This window comes from Octopus sinensis, linkage group LG9 (assembly GCF_006345805.1).
Source record: "Octopus sinensis linkage group LG9, ASM634580v1, whole genome shotgun sequence".
NCBI lineage: Eukaryota > Metazoa > Mollusca > Cephalopoda > Octopoda > Octopodidae > Octopus > Octopus sinensis.
The window spans coordinates 20,274,423-20,287,438 of record NC_043005.1 but is presented as its reverse complement, the minus strand read 5'-3'; the positions used below and the strand labels follow the sequence as shown (position 1 = coordinate 20,287,438).

The window sequence follows — 13,016 nt, the reverse complement described above, 5'->3', positions numbered from 1 at the left end:
ATCCTTCCCCAACCCTAACTAACCCTAAATCTAAAATAGATTGAAATGCAATAGATCGATACTAGGGCCATAATCATGGGTGATATTTTCATTTGACACTGCTAGAAAAAAATCTCATTTTCCGTAGCGGTGTCATATGAAATTGTCACCCATAATTATAACCCTAGTATCGATCTATTGCATTTCAATCTATTTTAGAGTTAGGGGTGGGGGAAGGGTATCTTTTTTTCTTCACAAATGTAAATAAACCCAATCTGTTTCTTAAAGGAGGGACATATTCATTATGCACAGAATGTTATTTACCTAAATGGAAGTAAGCAATTGGTTAAAATTGCCGAAATGCTCGAAATTGAAGTGGAAATATGTTACAACATATAGAATTTTCTCAATAAAGCCAAAAAAAATGATGTTTTATAAACACATTCTACCAGTATACGAAGTTTAAAAGTGTTTAGTTAACTAGAAATTGTGTTGAAAAGTGCCGTTCAAAAGGAAAAGATCCTAGTTTCGTACCTCAACTTGAAAAATCCATTTCTTTGAAAAACATTTTTCAGATTCCTACATTTTAGATGTCGGAGATTATGAATACACAAAAAATTTTTCATTCCCCAAAAAGCTCGGTTCTCTTAGAGAGAGAGAGAGAGAGAGAGCTTTCATGAAGTAATAAGAATTGGTAATACAGGTCGATGGTAATCTGATATTACTGGAAGGTAACAGAGAAAAGATGTTGATAGCTGATTTCTCTGTTCTGTAGCAAAGAAATCAGCTATCAGCACCTTTTTTAATGTAAATTTCCTGCAAAAGGTATCTTAATCTTTAAACATTGAAATATTATGTAATAGAACTACTCATGACCTGTATTATTTTATAAGATGCATTGTTTTAACTGAAAAATATTAAATAAACGCACACACATATCTATCTGTTTGTCTGTCTATTGTGGTCCCATTTTGCCTCAATATTTATTTCTTTATTGCCCACAGGGGGCTAAACATAGAAGGGGACAAACAAGGACAGACAAAGGGTATCAGTCGATTACATCGACTCCAGTGCATAACTGGTACTTATTTAATTGACCTCGAAAGGATGAAAGGCAAAGTCGACCTCAGCGGAATTTGAACTCAGAAGGTAACACTAGACGAAATACCGCTAGGCATTTCACCCGGCGTGCTAACGATTCTGCCAGCTCACTGCCCTACTTTGCCTCAATATTGTTAAGCAGGCCAGTGATAAACCTTCCCCAGGACAGGATGTTGGTCTATTGCAAGTAACTTTTCCAACTAGAAGAAATAATCTCAGCACAGTGGACCAACAAAATATTCATTAATTTCGCAGTGCTGTCACTGCTTACTGAGATGAATTATAAACTACCTAACTGCTTAGCTCTAAGTGGACCTATTTATTAAGAGTTTTGTCTCTTGGTCATAGACATATATAGTGTCAGCATCAGGAAAGCCTCTATATAGTTGCATGACCTAATAGAAATAACAGCCAAATCTCCTTCAACTCACATCCAACTTTCTTGATATATATGTAAAAAGTGTCGAAATCACATGATCTGGTGGTCTCAGTGCTGGAGGTAGTGAGAGTTTGTTTCCCTGCTAGCAATATAAACCAGAGTGCATTTTGCACCAAGAAGCCATTATGAGAATTACTTTCATGGTAACTACCACAGTATAGTTTGTTCTAATAGAATATCCATGTTTAAGTGGAGATAAGTATTACCTCCTGGTATTAATACTGCCTTTATCACTTATATTTTATAACAAACTAACTGGCTAATCACAACACCAGCACCTGCTCTGGCACTGTTATTCTATATATTGCTGGCAAGAAGATGAATCACTGCTGCCTCTAGTGGTTGAGTGTCTATCATTGACAAGACCAACAAAGTTGAAATACCTGATCTGGAGGCAGCAGGGATTTATCTCCCCATTAGTGATATAAACAGGAGTGCATTTTGCACCAAAGAGCCGATATGAGAGTTTCTCTCATAACAGTGACTGCAGTATAGTTTGTTCTAATAGGACATCCATGTTTAAGTGAGGATAAGTATTACCACTTTATTCTCTAGTTCATCTTATCAGAATAGCTATCAAACCAAGAAGTGACCCTCTATGGGATCACTGAATTGCAAGAAGTAGTTCAAATCTCAAACCTATTTTCTTTGAAAATATGGGAGGATATATTGTATAAATGTAAATTGAGAGGGTCATAAATGGATCTACTTAATCAGAGCTGACCTAAGACTAGACAGCAACAACAATACCTAACAGAACATTTTATTGCCTTAGTTCATATAGCTCTCAAGAACAAATGTTGTAAATTCAAGTATGTTTGTTGATGATATTAGATACAAATGAATTATGAAAATACTTCAGATGCAAATGAATTGTAAAAATACTTCAGCTGTATGGCTTAAAGGTTACTATAGCTCACTTGAACTTTAGTTTGCTAACTGTAGTTTGATGCTCTCTGTCAACAAATGGATTGCTGTTACTTTTATATCAAAACCACTTTTGTCCCTCAGTTGATTTCATTGCTTTTGTAAAAAAATACAAGGTACCTGGAAGTTATTGCTGGTGGCAATCTTTAATCTAATAAGAATGTGTTTAACATAGTTAATAAAGCAAACAGATGCATATTATCTTATCTTCAATTACAGAAATACAATTTCTTTGTTGTGTGTATAAAACTTGTATTATACGTTTCACTTCTTTTGATTCTATTGTCTGGTTTCCGTATCTAATTGGTAATATAGACTTTTATTGAAAGAATCCAAAAGCATTTCTCTAAACACCTTCCTGGTTTCAAAATTCCCATTTATAAGCAATGCCTTTTCTACTGCCATCCATTTTACAAAGTGTGGTGGATGTTTTTACATGACACCAGAACTAGTGAGGTTGTCATGAAGCTTGCACGATCTCCTTCTGTTGAGTAAGTGAGGTGCTACTTTATACTGAGGAATGTGGGGGTTAAAGTTGAGAGAAGAGGCCAGAACATAAACAAATTTCTTGCTATAGAGAAGCTACATGGCTATTTACATCATAGAAGAGATAGTAGGAGAAAGCAGAGTGCAGCTGGAAAGAGATAAAGATAGTAGTGATGATGTGTCAGAGTGGACCCTTAAGACAAAAGCTGAACGGAACTGAGTGGGAGCAGGAGAATGGAGTGTGAGTGGGTATAGGTTTCAAGAGCACATAGGAGAGTGAAAGATGGGAAATGGGTGACTCTGAATATGATGAAGAACAACTGTTGAGGGTTGATAAGTAGGGCAGAGTAGGTGATAGCTGTAGAAATTGGGTAGGGGTGAGAGATGCATAGAGTGAATGGTGGATAAAGAGTGATCAATGATACATACTACAAGTTGGAGGAAGTAGAGGAGAGTAGGAGACAACTGTAGAACAAGTAGGAGGTAAAGAGCAGCAGAACCATAATAATGATACAGTAGATAGGGGAAGGATGAGAGAAAGAGAGTGTGACATAGAGTATGTGGCTGAGTGAAGTTACAATAGGCAGGCGTAGTGAATGGAGAGAGTGAGAGATGTATGGTAATGAGAGAGCAATCATTTGGTGGATCAGAAGAGTAATCAATTTGAAATGTGGATGGAGATAACAATATTAAGGATGGAGGATGGATATTAAGTGAAATGATTCTGGATAGTGTGAAAGAAAAGTTGTATCAGGGAAAAGGTGATGAAGTATGCAATTCTGCTCATATATAACTACAATAGTAGAATATTGCAGATGATAGATGACAGATGATGGGAAGGTCTTGAGGAGGAAATTGGGCGAGGGGCTCAGTTGTGCACATACACACATACATTGTGTTTCCAGAATCTATGTTTTGGCAAGATGGGTGAATTTTCTTGAGAACTGCATATTTCTGTCATCTTGATACTTTGTATTCTCCTCAATGAGGTTCAATGTCCTTGATCAGCCTTTACCACTTCTTTACGTGTCTTTCTGGGCCTTTCTCTTATGCAAACTCCATCTACCTTATGTGATTGATACTTCTTTGTACAGCTGTCCTCATCTATACACATTACATTTATACCATTTCAGTCATCTTTCTTGCATACTACATTTGATTTCTTTCATGCCCAGTTTTTCTCTTAATATTTGTGTTATATAATCCATGATAAAAATAATATTCAAGTTGCCCTCAAGCTTTTAGTAAGATTCAAAACACGAAGAAACCTGTGTTGATCTGTACCAGCAAAAAGTTAATCCCTAAAAGTTTGAAGATGAATGAACATGAAAATGAGTTAATTTGCCAAGAGGAAATGAAATCTAGTGTTTCAGATTTTGCTCTTCAGAGAGAAACAAAATGTCATATTCCCTGAGGGACAAGCATCCAAAGCAGTTTTTCACTCCTAAAGACCAGTTAATTCACTGTAAGTGTATTCATTGGATGATGTTATTCAAAGTACATTATTTCAGAAGGAAAGATTCTATTCATATAACTGAAATTGTCTTTGATCATAAATCTCTCTGTGTTCCAAGATGCTTTGTGCATTTGTTCTGGCTCTCTACATTCTGAGTTCACATACAGCCAAGATTAATATTGCCTTACATCTTTTTGAGGTTGATAAAATATCAGTCAAATACTAGGGTTGGTCCTCCTCTCTCTCACACACACATGCATACAGAGAAAACCGGCTGTATTCAGACATGGAAAGAGATGGTCTCTGCTTTGTTTAAATGTCCAGGCCACCCAATATGTCATGACAATACTTCTATGACTTCACCAAAAGATAAATTTTTAAAGAAAATTAGAAGGTAAAAGAGTAAACGGACAAATAAAGAAAACATTTTGTAATTACAATTTATAAATTAGAAACAGTAATAATCAAAATATTTCATCTGTTTATTCAAAGGGAAATATTATTTTTAAAAAAACCAGGGTGGAAAAGGACGTAATATGCAAAAAGAAATCAAAGCAATGCTTGTAAATCAGTATGTAGAGTTTTTATCCTTTTCAGCATCTGACTTAATTTTCTCAAGGATCTTTTTTACTGCACATTGGACTGCCTCTGTCTGAGATGATGCCACACATGTGTTTGAAGTTTTCGTAACAGCCTCAGTAACTTCTGCTTCACAGGAAATTATTTTGTCAACTGTATAAAAAAAAAAATAAATTAAAAGAAGATTGGTATAATCATCATCATCATCACTACCACTATAAATTAAAGTTTGGTCTTTTTAAATGATGACAGAACAGTACACGCAAATGGCGTTAAAAAAATCTTACGCACAAAAATACACACACATCCAAACATCCAAACTTATCTGCAAACACTTGCATGGACACTAATGCTCCCTTGCATGCACTCACATAATGAAACTGACCATAAACCACTTATACGAGACCCCTGCCCCAAATAAAAAAAAATGAAAATTTACATACAGACATACACGAGTATATGCAGCACCAGTCATGCTTGGCGACCCCATGAACTTTCAACTCTCCACTAAACACTCCATACACACATAAATTATTTACCCCTGTTGATGTGAGTCTGGCTGTGATCACTAGATCCTGAGAAACAGACTGAGCTCTTTAGTGTGAATATAAATATATCCATTATACCCAACATATATATTGAGTTCTAATTTGAACAATGGTCTTCCTATTTCTGTGCCGGTTCTGTCCTATTCTTCAAAGAGAGTGTGGGAAGGAAAAGAGAGAAAGATGAGGCAGATAGAAAGACACAGCACATCTATGCATTGTCAAATATTGGTCAGTAAAGGCTTGCCTATCAAGTGAATAGCCAGTGTAATTGTTAAGTCCACTATTTTAAATGTTTGAGCATGATAAATAGCCTCTTCATGTTATGCATATGAGATAATATTAGCTATAAGAAAGGACCTCAAGCCCTTTCAGGTTGGTTAGCACTTTATTAACTTGGTTGGCTACCCTTCCTAAATGATGTTACATTTGATCCTCACCACTACCAAAATATAACCAAATAAAAGGATCTCTTTGCACTTATTTGACCTTAATGCTTTTAAAATCAAAAAATATATTGGATAGAAAAATCTTGAAAATAACATGGTAGGAAAGAGGACAAGATGATCACAACTTATATGATGAAGTTTCATCACTGAAATATTTCTTTCCCATGGCAGATGCCATCGGAATACAACAGAGCTACTACTTTATTCAAAATAAACTGTAAAACTTCCAAAAAAAAAAAAGACTTTGGTAAGTGCTAAGAGGCAGCAGCCTTCTCCTCAAGTCTTTTTTTTTTTTTGCTTCCACTGTAGCTACCACTAGAATCTGCAGATGTACAGAAATAGATTGCTCAATGGAGAGAGTGCAATATGTTTAATCTGTCATGCATGTAATTCATAAGACGCTTGCTGGAGTGTACACTGTGGTTGACAAAATAATTGGGAAAACTGATCTGAGTCATGCCTAGATTTTGACCAACTATCTGTAAACCATAGCTTTGGTTGAGCAAGGGTGGTCTGGGATTACACAACAATAGCAACAAGAAGAAAAAAGAAAGCAAAACCATAAACTTACGCAACATTCTCTTTCTTCCTATATGTATATCACAATCATGAGCAAAGTAATTCATGATAAGTGGAGTGCCATCAATTGGAATCTGTTCATTATAAGAATAATAATGAGAAATTATTTAACATAACTTGTAAAATGTAAACATGTTCATCAAATATTAACTTAGAACTTACTAAATACAATAGGAGTACTCCATCAGTTACTATGGCGAGGGTCCTAGCTGATATGATCAACGGAACAGCTTGCTCATGAAATTAATGTGCAAGTGGCTGAGCACTCCACAGACACGTGTACTCTTAATGTAGTTCTCAAGGAGATTCATCATGACACAGAGTGTGACAAGGTTAGACTTCTGAAATACAGGTACAACTCATTTTTGCCAGCTGAGTGGACTGGAGCAATGTAAAATAAAGTGTCTTGCTCAAGGACACAATGTGTCACCAGGAATTGAACTCACAACCTTACAATTGTGAGCCGAATGCCTGAACCACTAAACCACGTGCCTTCACGTTAAATATAAACATATTGTAGTTAAATAGCTGTTTCCAATGTATTAAATTGGAAAGATAATTAGAATATTGGTTAATTTTAGTCTTCTGTTATAATTCCATTTACATCCAGGATGCTTTACAGGTACATTAAATTAATCTCAATGCTTGAGTGCAACTATATTTTGACTTCAGAAACGATATAGATCAAAATTGACCTTAGAGGTATTTCGACTCAGAATAGTAAGGGAGATAACTAATTTCACAGGCTTGGTGTGTTAAGGATTCTCCCAGTCTACCACCTATTCAATCCAAGAGGCTTAAAAGACTATAGGATGAAATCATCTCAAATCTAGTTTTACATTTAGTTTATATTTAGTATCTCAGTTCTAGATACTTTATTAACGTGGCAAGCTGGCAGAAACATTAGCATGCCTGGCGAAATGCATAGCGGTATTTTGCTTGTCTTTACATTCTGAGTTCAAATTCTACTGAGGTCAACTTTGCCTTTCATCCTTTCAGTGTCAATAAATTAAGTACCACTTGCACACTGGAGTTGATCTACTCAACTGGTCCCCTCCCCCAAAATTTTGGGCCTTGTGCCTAGAGTAGAAAAGAATTCTAGATACTAAATATAAAACTTTTTTTTATTGGTTATCACTTGGATTAACCAAGTTGATTTGTAATCTCTTGTTACTACTAATACTGATTTCAATACCACCATTACTGCATTTCACCCCATTACAACCAATAGTGAAGAAGTTTTCAGTTCAACCATGTGGTTCTAGGTCCTATGCTATTGCATATCACATTAAATAAAAGGTCTTTTACTATAACCTTGGATTGACCAGTGTTTTGTGAATGGAATTTGGTTGCTGGAAACGTGCACATATCAGCACCATCATTCTGACATCCATTTCTCCAAGCTCGCATGAGTCAGAGTTCATCAAGGCAGATTTTCTATAGCCAGGTGCCCTTCCTGTCGCCAATCCTCACCTGTTTCCAAGCATGGTAATATTTCCCTATAACCAAACCTATTTTTGCAGAAGATTGGAAGGGAAAGACAGTACTTGTATGATGGTAACATTCATTATCAACTATTGACCAATGATGATGATGATGATGATCACAGATACAAAAAAACATCGTCATCATTTAATGTCCATTGTCCCTGCTGGCATGGGTTGGACGGTTTGACCTGAGCTGACAAGCTGAGGGGCTGCACAGACTCTAGTCTGATTTGACGTGGTTTCTATGACTGGATGCCCTTCCTAATGCCAACTAGTCTGAGAGTGTAATGGGTGCTATTACATTCCACTGGCACAGGTGCCACTTGCATGACACCAGTATCTGCCACGACTACAATTTCCCTTGGCTTGATGGGTCTTCTACTCAAGCATAGCATATTGCCAAAAGGTCTCAGTCATTTGTCATTGCCTCAGTTAGGCCCAATGCTTGAAAGGTGCTTTTTACATAACACCAGCATTGCCCACATTGCCTCTGTACTTTTTATATGCCACTAGCAAGAATGCCAGTTGCATGACATCAGCATCAACCATGACTATGATTTCACTTGGTTTTACAGGTCTTCTTAAGTACTGCATATCACCAATGGTCTCAGTCTCTAGTCATTGCCTCCATGAAGCCCAACGTTCAAAGATCATGCTTCATCACTTCATGCCATGTCTTCCAGGGTCTATCTCTTCTACATGTTCACAGATAAAGCTCAGTACTTCTTTACACAGCTAAACATTTAGATGTGTTTCACTGAGGACAGTTATCCATTCAGACTGGTGACTTTGTTCTTGATAAGTGTGAAACCAACATAATTCTACTACTTACTAGGTCCTATTCCTAACCAACAATCCCACTTTGTCAGAAAGAGTGACAAACTTTTTATTCCTATTTCAGAGTGAAGACAAACTTTTTACTGATATAGAGAATTGTATCATTCAAATCACATATTTTTTTTTCCTATTGTTTCCCCTCTAGTTGAATAGTTTCTTAGTACCTATATCAAGAAACATTGATGATGATGTTGACAAAGATGATCAATATGATGTGGCTGTTTGCTTAGAAATATCTCTTCTTGTTCTTACCTTTCCACTTGTTGATTGAAAAAGGCTGCTCACATGCACTTTTAAGGTACTCAGACCAGCCTTGAGCAATAGGTCGATTGTTGCCAGAGATTGTCTTATGTCAAACTGATAGCTTGTAGCATCAACGTGGTGGAACAACACCATGGAACACATAGAACAAATGAGGAACACTGAAAACCAAAGAAGAGTAAAAAAAAGAAGAAAAAAAGAAAGAAAAAATATCATCTTTACTTTGCAGCTGAGTTTGATTAAGATTCATATAAAAAGCATGGAAATGTATAAGGAAGTATGGGAAAGTATTAGACAGCATAGTAAGAAGTATAAAAAGAACAGGGTGATATAGGAGAGTATTAAAAAGTAAGCTAAAGTGTATGAAAGATTACAATAGTTTAGAAACATAAAAAGTACAAGAAATTATAGAAAAAAATAAGAAAGTATAGGAAAGAATTAAAAAATGTATCAGAAAACATAGAAAAGTATAAGATTGATTCAGAAAATATGTGAAAGTTAATAAAGTATAGCACGAGAAAGTATTAGGCAAAACTACAAAGAATAAGAATGAATAGGATAGGGAACTTTACTTGTTTATCATGATATTTCTGTATAATGTATTGTCTTTGTTTCAATTAATCTTCAAAATATTGAAGAATTTAGTAAAATAACATCACCATTATTAAGCTGGTCATGTAGTATAGATTAACAAGAAATTTTGATGGAAGATTTTAATTTAGATCACTTTCAAACAAAGTTTCTACAAGAATCAGGGACAGACTCAAACAGGCTGGTACGAAAAGGGTTAATAAGATGCAGAATAAAAATAGAAATGCAAAATTTTATTTGATATTTTATGTCTACATGCACTAACTGTGGACTGAAAAATTTAAAAGGTAATTTTAGCTTTAAACAAAATACCAAAACCATTGTGACACAAACAGAAATACAAACATAGAAGAATGAATGGTGGAGTATAATATTCAACTCAGGTAATGGCACGTAAGAGAACCATCCAAACGTGGCCGTTGCCAGCACCGCCCCGACTGGCCGCCGTGCTGGTGGCACATAAAATGCACCATCTGATTGTGGCCGTGGCCAGCCTCGTCTGGCACGTAAAAAGCACCATCCGATCGTGGCCATTTGCCAGCCTCGTCTGGCACCTGTGCAGGTGGCACATAAAAAGCACCCACTACACTCACAGAGTGGTTGACGTTAGGAAGGGCATCCTGCCGTAGAAACACTGCCAGATGAGACTGAGCCTGGCGCAGCCTTCTGGCTTCCCAGACCCCAGTTGAACCATCCAACCCATGCTAGCATGGAAAACGGACGTTAAACGATGATGATGATGATGATGATGATGGTGATGATGATTCAAGAAGTCCTCTGTGATTACTGAACTTTACTTTGAAGATTCTTTAATACAAAAGGCACCATCTGAATGTGGCTGATGCCAGTGCCGCCTTGACTGGTTTCCGTGGTGGTGGCACATAAAAAGCACCATCTGATCATGGCTGATGCCAGCTCCCTGTGCCAGTGGCACGTAAAAAGCACCTGCTACACTCTCGGAGTGGTCGGCGTTAGGAAGGGCATCCAGCTGTAGAAACAATGCCAGATCAGATTGGGGCCTGGTGCAGCCATCTGATTTCTCTGGCCCCAGTCGAACCATCCAACTCATGTCAGTATGGAAAACAGACGATAAACAATGATGATGATGATATACCTACATAAATACAGAATGTGCTTTACTTCTGGTGAATTTACCATTAAGGGGAGAGAATCACTTCTAGGTCAACTTAACTTTCTTTTTTAATTCTTTTTTTTTATACTTAAAATTTTTTTTAAATGTTCTTAAATTGTTTTGTCATTAGTAGCCTAAGGTACTCATAAGTAAGAGAGAGGTACTGCAAAGCAGTGCCATTTTAAGACATGGGCACATGAAGCAGTTATCTATGAGTTTCACAGGTTTTGTAAGCTGATACTAATCTATGTATACCAGAGATATGCTGCCTGGGTAGGCAAGATAGGCTGTGCCTACCCTGAATAAAATAGATCAATAGTAATATTTTTCTTTTATGGCAAAATATGCACCTAATTCAATAGAATTATGAAGGTTTCTCTGATTACTATGCATAGAGTACAAAATATTTTCTTTTTTTGTAAATTAGGTAGGCATAATATGCCCCTGCCTTTCAATCCCAGTATTAAAGCTATGCATAGAACTGCTGTAGCACACGTGCTGCGTACATTCCTACAACAACGTTTTCTTTACATGCTATAAAGGCAGAAGTAGATCTGCCTACAACTCAGTTGTGTTCCTGTGTTTCGTTTATTTTTCTGTGTGTTTTACTACATAAACATCACCAACTGCCCACCCTGAGTAATTACTAACAGCATGTGCATGATGTATACTGTATCATACATGTGTGGAGGCGCAATGGCCCAGTGGTTAGGGCAGTGGACTCGCGGTCATAGGATCGCGGTTTCGATTCACAGACCGGGCGTTGTGAGTGTTTATTGAGCGAAAACACCTAAAGCTCCACGAGGCTCTGGCAGGGGATGGTGGTGATCCCTGCTGTACTCTTTCACCACAACTTTCTCTCACTCTTACTTCCTGTTTCTGTTGTACCTGTATTTCAAAGGGCCGGCCTTGTCACTCTCTGTGTCACGCTGAATATCCTCGAGAACTACGTTAAGGGTGCACGTGTCTGTGGAGTGTTCAGCCACTTACACGTTAATTTCACGAGCAGGCTGTTCCATTGATTCGGATCAACCGGAACCCTCGTCGTCGTGGCCGACGGAGTGCTTCCATCCATCATACATGTAGCTTGTTAATGTACGGATACAAGTGCATTGGTTTGCCCAGAGGCATTCCCTTTAAAACAACCCTACTACAGGTATTTCTAAGACAGCTCTGCTACAAGATGCAGACCCCACTCAAATTCACTTCAAATGCAATCTTTGTTGATCATAGAAAATGCATCTAGTAGCAAGTTCATCTTACTTAGTGGTACTGTTGACCTAGCTATAAGTAAGCACTACTAAATGGCACTTTTCACTGATTTTTAAGTATGCAGTATTTCAACTAGAAGCTGCCTTGCAATATTGATGAGCTGAATTCAGTCATCACAGACGGAAAAAATTGACTTATCCTGGAAAAGTTCTGTCATGTATATAATGTTATATAGAGTGAAAGTTTAAGGTTTTATATTTTATATTTTGAGGTTTTTCAAAATGAGAGAAAATATTTTTAAAAATCAAAAATTGGTAGGGGTATAGTAAAAATTTACAAAAACTTTTTGTGTGAACTTGAAAATCAAACTGAAACTGAAATCCAATAAAATTTGAAGTCTAATGTTTAATTTTTCTTTTAGTTTCAAAATTATTTATTTTAAAATTTCAGTTCATATTTCATTCAAGTTATTTAGCTAAAATAAAATTACCATTATATTTATTTCTATTGTTTTCAATTTTAATTTGTAAAAGCATCCCAGTTTGGATTTTTTTTTTATCAGAAAAGATGTAGAGGTGTTGTTAGAGAAGGAAAAGATGCTATTGATAGAATAAAGAAAGACTAGAAATTGGATCAGAATTGCTATTATATGTGAATATGATTTTAGACCACAAGCTTCTCACTTGCAGACTAATTTTGATGAAATAGATTATGTCAATAAACAAGTAACCAACAACAAATAGTCCTCAGCTACAAGCAAACTCAAAATTTCCAGAAATAGTGCATGAACAACATCTGAAAGGACCAGAAGTATAACAGGGAAGCTTAATGTTTACTTACCAAAAAGCTTCATGATGGTGATGGTAAATGCTTTTACCTCTGTAATATATGCGAGAAAGAAACAATGTCTATATTGCTTTTTATTCAGGTTTATTATATATATATATATATATATA

General features: G+C 36.4%; 1 protein-coding gene across 1 annotated transcript; it reads right to left on the bottom strand.

Moving 5' to 3' along the window:
• Positions 1–4,849: 4,849 nt before the first annotated feature.
• On the bottom strand, positions 4,850–13,016 carry LOC115215373. The gene is made up of 4 exons (XM_029784530.2): positions 12,901–13,016; positions 9,117–9,286; positions 6,533–6,614; positions 4,850–5,120 (listed from the first exon to the last, which is right to left on the bottom strand). The coding sequence occupies exons 1-4, from the start codon at positions 12,911–12,913 to the stop codon at positions 4,957–4,959; spliced, it is 429 nt and encodes a 142-aa protein (XP_029640390.1). The 5' UTR covers positions 12,914–13,016; the 3' UTR covers positions 4,850–4,956.

Excerpts from the sequence above, each read along its gene's own strand:
- LOC115215373 (XM_029784530.2), bottom strand. Across the intron at positions 6,615-9,116 it reads TTCAATCAACAAGTGGAAAG|ATTCCAATTGATGGCACTCC; the intron begins GTAAGAACAAGA and ends TATAATGAACAG. Across the intron at positions 5,121-6,532 it reads AGGAAGAAAGAGAATGTTGC|TTGACAAAATAATTTCCTGT; the intron begins GTAAGTTTATGG and ends TTTTTTATACAG.